The sequence below is a fragment of the Acanthopagrus latus genome, chromosome 1, assembly GCF_904848185.1.
Source record: "Acanthopagrus latus isolate v.2019 chromosome 1, fAcaLat1.1, whole genome shotgun sequence".
NCBI classification, from domain to species: domain Eukaryota; kingdom Metazoa; phylum Chordata; class Actinopteri; order Spariformes; family Sparidae; genus Acanthopagrus; species Acanthopagrus latus.
In genome coordinates, this window is record NC_051039.1 from 15,463,193 (window position 1) to 15,475,188 (window position 11,996).

The 11,996-nt window shown below is 41.5% G+C and overlaps 1 protein-coding gene across 1 annotated transcript; it reads right to left on the reverse strand.

Annotated features, from left to right (window-relative positions):
- Positions 1-614: 614 nt before the first annotated feature.
- On the reverse strand, positions 615-11,381 carry ptpn9b (protein tyrosine phosphatase non-receptor type 9b). The gene is made up of 13 exons (XM_037106703.1): positions 11,203-11,381; positions 8,852-8,995; positions 8,232-8,321; positions 7,885-8,009; positions 7,488-7,593; positions 7,242-7,352; positions 6,246-7,144; positions 6,012-6,108; positions 5,161-5,230; positions 4,977-5,055; positions 4,693-4,843; positions 4,259-4,466; positions 615-3,307 (listed from the first exon to the last, which is right to left on the reverse strand). The coding sequence occupies exons 1-13, from the start codon at positions 11,233-11,235 to the stop codon at positions 3,084-3,086; spliced, it is 2,337 nt and encodes a 778-aa protein (XP_036962598.1). The 5' UTR covers positions 11,236-11,381; the 3' UTR covers positions 615-3,083.
- Between the last annotated feature and the right edge of the window lie 615 nt (positions 11,382-11,996).

An 11,996-nucleotide genomic window follows, 5' to 3' on the forward strand; every position in this document is an offset into this window, starting at 1 on the left:
GTCAAAAACTAGGTCTCTCTAAGACCTGAAAAGATAAATACCATTTTAACCACGCAGCAAAATTAAAATAAACATGCTTAAGGCCAGGTACAAAAAACAACTGTGGTCTCTATGTCTAATTTACCTACTCATGACAACTGTACAGGGACAAGAATTTTTGTATGACTCACTTATTTAAATTAAGCATAATCATATATTATGATACTGGGAGCTGAATACATGTACTTTACATTATAAATGTACACAAATAGAAACACTAGAGGATAACAGAAAGACCCAAAAGTCAAGGTGAGCTCTGACAAGAGGCAAAACTACTGTTAGCTACTGTTACAACTAATGTTCAATGAGGCATTCTGGCTGTTTGGGGCAAATAAAGCCACAAACTTGCATGAGTGACTTGTTACTGTGGCCTACTCTCTTGACCTTTTGGCCAGTGGGCCAACATTTAAGTTTTGGTTTTTGCCTCTCAAGAAAAAAAAAACTGTCTGTTCCTGATGCACTGTATATGAAAATAATTTAATGTTTCCCACAGACCCAATATCATGGTGTATGTGTTCAAGCTGCCCATTTCACTCACACATCAATCATTTCAGTCAAGAAGAGATCACATCGGCTTTGTACTCATTCAAGATAGTAATACCTTTGCTTTAATGGGACTGACAGCATGTAAAAGGCCATAATTCAATCACAAGAACTTAAAGCACAGAAAGAAACATTAAATGAACACCAATGACAAATGCGCATTGCATTCTCTGTTTCTGATAAAACAAATTAAGTGTAGCATGGGGACCAAAACTCTTTTACATACACTCTCCCATTTTGTTGCTATACATGATCTTAAGTAATGTTCCCGAGGTGCTCCTTAGCCTTTTTCGGTGTCTGTGGATGCAAGGCTGCACTGGTAGGTCCATGCTAGTAGGCTGCTGGGGATGTGTGATAGGGAAAGAACTGTTTAGGGTGAGCCTGGGCCTTTGGCATTGCGGGATGCAGGGTCCACATTCACCACCAATATCCATGGTTTGTCTTGACTAAATTGCTCGGACACCATTACCCCGAAAACATTCAAGGCTCGCTTTCCATGCTAATCAATCCTAACCATTTTTTTTTTTTTTTTACTCTCGATAGCTCTTTTTTTTTTTTTTGCTTTGTCCTTGGCATTGGGTACCAGACAGTAAGACGTTAAAGTTATTGTTACTGAAGAGTTTAACAATAAGCTCTCTAAAAACATAATCATTAGCTTCCCCCTCCCTCCCTCCCCATTGTCCTAGAATTGAACAATCACCATTTATACAAGTCAGTTCTGAAAATACAATGGCAAGTGAAAGTTTCCACCAATATTTCATTGTGAACAGAAAAAAATATATTTCACTCCCCATCTGATTTGTTCAGCTTATCAAATGCAATAACTGGTTTGTTTTATTTGTAGCATCGTACCAACATTCACTGATTTCAATATTGTAGAAGTTTTACAAAGACATAAATATAGCAGGATACAATACAGTAAAAAATACAAAATAAAGTTGATATAGTTTTCTTCTTAAATGATAATTTACCAGAGGCAAACCCAGAAATGGATCTTTGACACTAGGCAAAAAACACTAGAATTACCCCCTGAGGTCAAATGATAAAAGAATAGCCATGTCTCAAACCAAAGCTTAGTCCCAGGTTACTCACTACTTTTATGTTATTTGTAAGTAGTGTACTATGTACACGACTATAGGCAAAATGTGGGTGTCCTGTGCGACACATAGTCAACGTGTACTATTCAAGTGCACTAGTTTGGGTGTTATTACTACACTAGCGAGACGTTAAGCTAAGGAGAACTTGAAGGCACAATTATCTGAGGCAGAATATGCCACGAAAAACAAAAACTCAACAGTTGTGGTATTGAGGGAATACGATTTATAAAGGGAAAGAACAAAAGGGGAAATTAAAGTTTTACAGTTTCAGGTATGGTTTGGGTCTAAGAACGACGAGGCAGTGAATCAAGTTAAGGCCAAATTACTTAAGATCGTCCAATCAGAACGCTCAGACAGTAAAGATGATGTTAGACCTGACAAATCACACAGATTTGCAATACGATATCGGTTTCAATACCACAACCCTTTTCCATATTTTGTCATAGCCTGGCTCGCTACATAGATATTTCTTCTCAAGGTTAGGTCAATTATATTAAACAAGGCTTTTTTTGAGGTTGTTATGCACAATAATGTATAAATGTATGTTACAAGAATATACATGGGCTTCAGTCGATAATATCTCAGTAAGGAGTACATCCAAGCATTCAGGGTGAGGACTTTGGCTTTGAAAAGTTAGTCTACATATGCACAAATATGAAACACACGTAGAAAATGCACCATAGAAAAAAAGGACATGGAAAATAAAACTAAAAAACAGAAAAGAACTAAATGGCTCACACACTGATCTACTGTCACGTAAGACCATTTGCTCACACAGAACCATTTCCTCACAAAAAAAAAAAATACAAACACAAAAAAAAGAGAAAGTTTTCAAGTTTCACCTTTTCGTACCCTTCACATTTTATCTGTGTTTGCAGACTTGTTCAGGGTTGAAATGGAACAAGAAATACAAAAAAAGGAACAAAGATTGGGGTTTGGAGGGCTTCAAGGGGTAAAGTTCAAGTTTGTCATTCCTCATGTGCAAGTCAATATAAAAATGCTACAACTCGTACAACTCTCTTGTCAACAAGACAGGTTCAGGGCAGGCCGAGTCCCCCCTGTAGTTTGCTAAATAAAAAGGGGCTCGGAAATTGGCAGGACAGCTTGCTCAAAAGTGACGCAATGCACAGTCTCCACTCCCTGTATGTATTTTTTTTTCTCCAGCTCTTCACCTCCCTCTGTCTATCTATCCATGTGAAGGAAGAGCAACTGTGGGAGTCTGCAACATTGCATCAAGAGCCAAAACAAGATCTTCATCCTTTGTCTCTTCTCTCTTATGGCAGAAGAGTCATCTCCGTCCTCTACTCTGAAACGCCATCCCTCACTCTTTCATTCCTATGACTTCGGCTTAGGTTGGCTATCCCATTCAGGGTTTTTTTTGTTTTTAATACCTCCATGTGTCTCTCACTCGCTGTCAGTCTCTAGGTCGGAGTCAGACCACTGCACTGGGCTCAATTTCCCATTGCGCTGGGCATACTCGATGACTGCTGTGTAGCAGAAATAGTACTGGTCCCAGGTCTGGATGCTGAAAGCCCTCTGTGTACGCATCCGCCGCACCGTCTGACGGACATCTACTGTGCCGATGTCCTCCAGCCGGGACAGGCAGATGTCCAGTGTACAGAACGTGCCTGGTAAAGAAGCATAGATCAAGAAGTTACTCAGGATAATCACGTATCATGCACATGTAAATAAGAACAGAGTAGACTGCACAGACAACACCAGAAGAAAATGTAAATCTCCAGGACTAGGTATGACTTAATTGTTTTACGTTTTTTATTGTTAATAATTTTACAAACTAATGTAAGAATGTTAAAACCACTTTGAATATTGTTCAAGTACTCTGTGGCTCCATATTAAACGGCGATATTTTTTGGTGCTGACTGAATGTGTCCAGGATTGTCATGTATTGAAAAGCTGGTCTCAAATGCTTACTCAGATTTCCACCCTACTTTACTTTTGCTTTTATTAGAGAGATTGTGATTTAAAGTCATTATTGAAAGTGGAAACAGACAACTTTCCCCCTCCTAGCATTTCCAAGTGGTATTATTGTTGGCACTGCAGTCAAAGACAACTGGATCGTTTCTGTTTTCCTCAGAGTTGCAACAACCAAGAACACAAGACGAACTGTGAATTCAATTTTTCAATTAGTCTTTAACGGAGACATAAAAGCAGAAACGGTGCTGGGCTGATTTCATGCCTGGTGGCAGACAAAACAGCACAATGAAACTGTGGTTTATAGAGAAACTAAACTAAACACAGATTGTTTCTTGACTTAACACAAAAACGTTGTCCATTTCCAGTTAAACCAATTTTAGACAGCATGTATACAAGTTAGGCTGAGTTCTTAAATGACTTTTAATTTGGCAACATTTAACAATTTGGAACTCTGGAAAAAAAAAAAAAAAAAAATCAAAAACCAGCGTATTAAACCAGCTAGAAGTGAACATTTTAAGAAGATATCTAGGCGTGCTAAAATTACACTCAGAGTATTTTATGAATGAACAAAGGCGCATATATAATCCATTGCCATTAATGTATTGTTGAAGTTCATTTGAACGCATATTAATTCAATAGTTTACCTGTGCGGCCAATACCGGCACTGCAGTGCACAACCACAGGGGGGCCCCCTGGAGGCCCCGTCCAACTGGAGCCCAGGCTTTGGACTGCAGCCTCCCTCCTCTGAAGTACATGCTCACGGAAGTCCAGCATGGCTGAAGCACTTTTGGGCACCCCAAAGTCTGGCCAGCTGACATAGAGGTAGTGGCACACCTCCCTCGTCTCTCCTGACTAAAAGGTCATAAAGGTGCACACAAGAATAAAGCGAGCCATTACACTCTTTCATTTGAAGTCTTTCTTTTTCAACTCTTTCATGCCTGCCAGGCAACAGGCAGGCATGAGCATGATGGCCAGTATTCAGTGTAACTGTAAGATTACATCAAATGGAGATATATTTAAGAGATTCCACACACAAAATCATTCCCACAGCTCAAGACATGCAGTCGGTGTGACTTACCTGTGTGTTGTAAAGTTCGAGATGGGAGAGTTTAAAGTCCTGAAACACCTGGATGTGAGTGTTCCTGACCAAGAAGTATCCATGCTGCTCAGTCCTGCCCTCCTCAAGAGGCCAGTACTGACCACACTTGACACGCCCACGTTCTACCACCCTGAGACACATCGAATCACACAATCTCATCAGCTTTATGGCCACGTCCGTACACAAACAGCAGTCTGCATTTGTATACATACTCTAATCACACATATGACTTTAAAAAAAAATCAGAGGTACATGACTCTCACCTGGTGGTCATGACAATGATAAGTACCATCTGTTCCCACACCATGCGCCAGAAGTCACCAAACGTTTTTGGCAAAGGACCTGAGGGACACAAAAGGCAATGGTGTCATCAAACTATACATTGCATCGAGGGCTATATCAAGTTGATAAGAAGTATGACCATAGTTTGTGTCAGTAGCTGCTCACCCTGAGTTGCGATGTAAGCGTTGCCCCTCTTGTACCCATCCATGAAACTGGCATTAATGTAATCTGTTGTCTGTGAATAAATATAGCAGAACAGGAGTGAGACTCACTGCTCAGTGTCGGGATCTACTGCCTCCTGCAGGAGAACACTGGACATTATCATTAACAGGAGAGGGCCCACAAAGGCCAGTCACTTGCGGTCAATGGTTCAAAGCAAAACCAGGGGCACAGAGAGATATTAATAAGTTAAATCCATTATGAATCCACAGCAGATTCTGTCACTCTTCAATGTCTGCAGTTAACAAATTTAATTTAGTTGCCAATACCAACATTTATTCAACAGCCATTATTTTGTCTTAGGGACTTTTTATAAGCTTGTCTTATTTTCATAGTTCTGGCAATTATTAGGGTCTGTCACAATAACATAGTGCTCATTTTACAAAAATAATGCCTCAATTGGCCAAAAGGAGGTCTTTCCTTTTAACTGCATATAATCCACTGTATATGATACTGTCAAGCCTTCCACTTTGCAATCGCACATATCAGATAGAATACATAAAACGGGCAAATACACTACAAATGACAGACCCAGATTTCCACATTTATGTCAGCAGCCAATCACTTGCCGTTCATCTCACTGCCATTCAGTAACCACTCTGAATGGATGTGACAACTGTGACTATTGTTTTCTATTAAGTAAAAGATACATTAATTTTATGAAAAGGAACTGCAGCCTCAACCAAAAATGAATGATGTTGTCAGCAAACATTCATAAAATCACCTAACTTTGAGACAACATCTGTGAACGGCATTAATCCAGAGAGAACTGAAGTTTCTTATGAACGAATTATTACCTCATCCTCGTCGTCACAGAGCTGGCAGAGTCGCACTCGTGACTGATCCAGGCAGAGAACATCGCTGTACCTGTTCTTTATCTGATTGGACAGTTTTCTGAAAAAGGTGGAATTGAAACAACGCAAGGTATCTGTTACATCATTTTGCTTCACCTCGGTACAGAGAGACTGAAAATACAGGAAGTGACCAGCAAGAGCCAATGTAAGAATATTTATAAATATGTGATCTCTTACTTGGAGTAGTCAAAGGTGCCTGCTGGTGGCTCCTTGCGGATCTCCTCATACTCCTGATAGATCCCCTTCTTCTTCTGCCTCTTGACGTGCTCCACCAGGCCGTGCACTGTCATGCCTCCCTGCTCTGGCATATGAACGGAGACCTCCATGTAGCGGTCCTCATCGTCAGGGCCCCATGATGAAGAAAGGGGCGGAGACTGGGAGGATGGCTGGTGAGGGGGGCGAGGCAAAGACTTTTGGGGCAATGGAGGCACCCCTTCTTCCTCTTCCTCGCCATCCTCCTCGTAGTCCTCTTTTACACCCTCATTCTGGGTGGAGTCTGTTGCAGTGTCGTCCACCACATCCTCGTCACCTTTATGGGAAAGCGGTGTGTCAGGGGGCGTGTCTGACTGGGGAGGAGCTTGGCGGCCACGACCGTTCATGTTAGCATTGGGGCTGGAGCCACTAACAGCCAGGTTGGCCCCGCTCACTGCCGAGCCGTTCCAGTGTTGGTGGTTCCCCTGCGGCCTGTTTGCAGCAGGGCTTTGCTGGTACTGTCCTGGGCCTCGAGTCCTGCCCTCCACCACACCGCAGTGGTTGTGTGGGTTAGCATTGCTATCGTCGTAGCAGTTAGAGTTAGCCACAGCTAGCTCAGGCCCTAACTGTGTGTTTATGTGGGTGTGGGACAGTGTAGCGTCTGCACTTGTGTTGCTGCACTCCAAGCTGTATGAGCGCAGGAGGCTTCCCACACAGTCGTGTGTGTCATGTTCTTGTGTGTCACCCTGAACAGTGTTTGTGTGTATGTTAACACAGGACTGGATCCAAGCCACATGGCTATACTGGGATGTCCCACCCAGGTGTTCAGGGAGGGAAGAGACCGGGATGTGACTGGCAAGCTCATGAGCTTTCACTGTGCACACCTGGTGAATGGAGAAGAAAGAACAACACAACTCAAATAATGAATGACAATAAAACCTCATACACAATATGAAATAACTTTAAATTAAATGTACATACCCTTTCTCTTAGCTTCTCACGCACAAATAGGCGGAGAACCGCAAAGGGGGCCCGAAACCAAAGAGGCGACGACACAATGAAGACACATTTTAGACGAGCTGGAAACGCGCCCTAGGAAACACAGACATCAAGCAGAGGAAAAAGTTTTTTGTTTTTTTTTTATTTCAGAGAGACTGTTTTGACACCAAAAACTTAAAGGCAAGCAGATCAGAGAATAACAAAACAGGGGATGTGCCTTATAATCACCTTCAGCAAATTGAGGATCTTGACACAGAGCTCATAGTCAAAATTGCCATAGCTGGAGTTGGTCATGTCGTAGATAAATATGAGTCCGTCTCTTTGAGTTTGTAAACTGGGGAGAAATGAACAAGTGTTTCAAATTAAAAGCAGATTTTTTTTTAATTATACCTTTGAGAAAATTAGAAAAAAGTTTTCTTCTTTTTACATTCAGGTACTTGTAGGAAAATTAACATAAATGTCTCATGAATTGAAACACAGCTATCTGGGGAACCCTACCCTGCTAATACATATAACAGAATTTCCTCCAGGATCAATAAAGTATCTATCTATCTATCTATCTATCTATCTATCTATCTATCTAAAAGCAAAAGAAATTTGTATGTATGAACGTTTCGGGCATCACCTCTCTATGGCTTTGTCCAGCTGATAGATGATGGCCTGCAGCACAGCTTTGTGGGTGGTGACATCTGGCCGATGGAGGCGAGCAGTGAAGAGTGCCAAAGCAGCGCCTTTTGCATCACGGCCAGGCTGGAAGGAGCATTAACATTATTATATGCAATTTCATTTTGCAATTTATTCTATGCAAAACTTTACTCCATTCCCATTCATAGAGACTAACATGCACATACACAAACACACAAAACTCTTTTGAAGACCTGCATGTGCACCATTTTACTGTGTATCCTGGGGAGTAATTATAAAATGATAAGCTGCAGTCACTTTGTGAAATGTAATTGCTTCGACACTCACCAGGACTGTAAATTTGCCACTCAGCAGCTCAGAGCGTAGGGGCTCCTCGTCAGGGTTGATATCGATGATGCCCTCTTTGATTCTTGTGTTCTAATTTTCACACATGATGGAAGAGACAGGATAGAAAGGGGGAGTCATTAGCTTCCAACTAAAATGTCATGTAAACAGACAGCATCTTAACACCTTATTAACTTGAATTTAGATCATGCCTGATGTGGGTCTTAATATTAAAAAACCTGTCAATCAAAAAGGAGCAGGTTCCAATCATGTGATTTGAATGTCGGCTGCAGGCGTCACTTGTGCCTTTAGCAACATTACCCTTAAAAATCTTAAAAGGAAGCGTTTGTTGAGTGTTCATAATATCAACCATAAGTGGACAGCAAATAAGACTGAAGAAATTTCTCTCAACTAAATCAGAGCTGCAATATACAAAGGTCGGCTCAGAAAATGTGCAACTGGATATCTTCCCCAGATCCTTTAGCCCAAAATAACAAATTAACAAATTTCCCCATCTGCGGGACATTAAAGGAATTCTGAAAATAAGCCCAATGCCATCCTGTTGATAACAAATAAGGTTAATAGCGATCTCACTTTTGCCACAAATGAAAGCACTGCTGTACCTTGTATGCTTGGAAGAGTTCGATGGCTCTGGAGACATCAAACTTGCGGGCCATAAGAAACTTTACAGCTGTAGGTTGGGACACGAGCCCAGCACTGTGTGGCTGCTCCCTGCTACGCACCTCACAAAGGAACTCCTCCACAGCCTGGACAAACATGAGAGAGGACATGGAAGAAGAAAGGTGAGGTGTTAGTGTTGCATGGTGACACTTCCGCAGAAGCATAATAATCAGATAAGAAATACACCAAAATCTTGGAATAGAGCAATAACAAAAGAAAGGCAGATGACAATATATAGCATGAGTCCATCAATCAGGCCATTCAGCTTTGTCATTCTTTTCCTGCCAAAGTCACAATAATGTGTGACACAGATGGCAGCAGCAGGCTGTGCCTCTGGAAGATGCCATAGATGAGAGCACTTATCTGCCAGGATACAACAGTCGGCCTGTTTTCACCCGGGTGAGCTGCATCTGTCCTCCAAATATGTAACCAGCACAAGGAGAGTCTATGACTGGATATAATGCACTTGAATCTACTCTCACACAGAAGAGAGAAGAATGCTGATGTCAAGTGAAAAACTAAGAATTGTTTGCGGTAAGTCACCCAAGCCCTGATACAGCTTGTCTCACAATCAATTCTGTTATTAGATGACTGGCTCGAGACACCCATTAAATATATTGCATTTGCTATGCAAAATAAAAAGCAAGTAAATAAAACTTTATGATGCCTGCAGAGATGGTCTCTGTTGAAGGCAATGCAGTATACCACTGCATTATAACACTATTGGAAACCCTACATCTATGACATCATGTCAGGAACATAATAATGAGCCTACACAGAAAATCTATATTTGGTCATTTACCCACAACATCTGGATTTGTGACTCCCGGACTGTGACAAAGTCTGAACTCTGTGCCAAGAATGTACTCATTGAAATGCAGTGAAGTGGCAAGAAATACATGCACATGAAAGAGAAACCCTAACAAAAGGTCGCCCTTGCATTACAAATCAAGAAGGGAGGGATCAAATCAGATACAGATAATTATATCGAACGGTACGACTGACAGCCCTCCAAATGGGATTAAAATATTTTATACTACTTTATATGTTGATACATGAAGTAATGTGTGATTTGAAGGTACTCAAATGTTATTACTGCACCACAAATGTCCGAAATCAGTGATGTTGCCATTACATGTTGAACAGTAACATGGGATAATTTGGGGGGGGTCCTTTGGAAAAGTTGTATTTTACCACCTATAACTGAATATCAGCCCCCAGATGGTTTTCTAACCTTTGGTGGGGATAATCCAAGGTTAGGCAACAAGTCGCAGATTTCAGCAGCGAGTTAAAACTACACATATTTTATACGGTAAATGTTCTCAGAAGAATATCGTTTCACGTTGCAGTGAAGTGATGCGACCAAGAATCAGATCGGAAAATCTGGGGAGCAGTACAAGCATGCCCCGCACCTTAAGTTATTACTCATCTGTTAACCTTGTGAATGCTAAATGAAGATATAAAAAAGTCACGCTAGCGCTACTATGAAACTGTCATTGGAATAGCAGCGTGACATCTCATGTTTGCTATGAATGTCAGGTCCACCCCCTTTACTAGAAAGTGATGGCAACAACAATGCTAGGAACCGGAGGATCACTTCTGTGAATTCTCGACCGTAAATCTGATAGGCAGGACACTGCTAGCTGGTTGGCTCAAAACGAGCACTCGCGTTGTACGATGAGAGTCATGATCGTGGTCTGTCATGGCACATAATGACTATCATCACTTAAGGCAACGAGGGTTTGGTCATTTCGAACCTTCACACTTGGTCCAATGTGATTTTTAACGTCTAGCCAGAGAGCTGTCGAGGAAATTCCCTGCAAGTCAACAATAGCTGTTAGCATTAGCCAGCGGCTAGGTTACATGTGGCAGCTGGATGGCTAACGACAGCGTTAAAGACACTAAACGCCACATGGATGGGGCAAACCACTGTTAACGAAACATTTACCAGTTAACGTTAGTGATACAAACATATCTATGTTGTCCATCTAGGCCCGGGTTACGAAGGGAGCCCATATTCGGGATACATAGCCGGCTAGGTGATCCCTGCTTCTACTAGCAAACGCCATCATGCTAACACACATGCTAACTGCTGTCAGTCACACCGGAGCCAGTAGACTCAGGAGGGTGCGAACGGGCCAGGGCTGTTTACTGGACCACATCGTTCCCAGGAACAACCACCGCGATAAAATACATGAAAAAAATCCCCGGGTAGAGGAGCGACTGAAGGTGACATGTGTACACACGGAACATGATGGGGAGATGAAGAAAAAAACCGTAAAGAGACCCTTACCAGCTGCTCCTGACTTGTCAGGGCTTCCGCCATCTTGAAGCCTCCGCAACGTCGCAGCGGGCGCGCCCACCAGCCGCTCGCTCACGCCCTACACCCCGAGACAGAGCGCGAGGCCCCGCCCAAGTGCATTCACTTCAGCCGGATCAAAGACTGGACCTATCAATGCGCCTCACGCTGACAATTCACACTCTACCGTTCACCATTCACACTGATCACCTGATTTATTCAAGAGAATGATTTAGCTAGATTTATTTTTACATTTCACCACAAACAGTCCAAAATCTGTTTTATTTATGCTGAACAGAGACCCTTCGAAAACTGTTCATACATACCCTTTTTCAATATATGTTTACTCACTGACAGTTCGGATATTCTTATATTTATTTATGTATCTCAGTCTATTTATTCATTCATTATACGCCTGTATTTTCAATTTTTTGCCATAACAAAAATCCAAATGCATTTTTTGTTATTTTCTTAAGTTACTGTCTCGGGCGTTGCCATGGCACATTTACACGTATGAATGTAAAACATTTCCCAAAATATAAAGAGACTGATTAAAAATATTCTTCCTCATATCCTGTGTTGTGTCTTATGAAACCAAAAAAGTAGAGGTAGAAGTTCAAAGTTACACATAATGTTATCCGAGATAAATCTGCAGATATTAATCACCACAGTTTAAGGTTGTTTGTACAATTTTCATGGATAGTTTACATTCAAACATAAACATTATATCCAGACAATGTTCACCACTCTTCTATTTAACTATAAACCATTAATCCAGAAACATCGTA

Excerpts from the sequence above, each read along its gene's own strand:
- ptpn9b (XM_037106703.1), bottom strand. The coding sequence starts at position 11,235 with ATGGCGGAAGCCCTGACAAGTCAGGAGCAGCTG. Across the intron at positions 7,145-7,241 it reads GTGAGAAGCTAAGAGAAAGG|GTGTGCACAGTGAAAGCTCA; the intron begins GTATGTACATTT and ends TCCATTCACCAG. Across the intron at positions 3,308-4,258 it reads TGCCGGTATTGGCCGCACAG|GCACGTTCTGTACACTGGAC; the intron begins GTAAACTATTGA and ends CTTCTTTACCAG.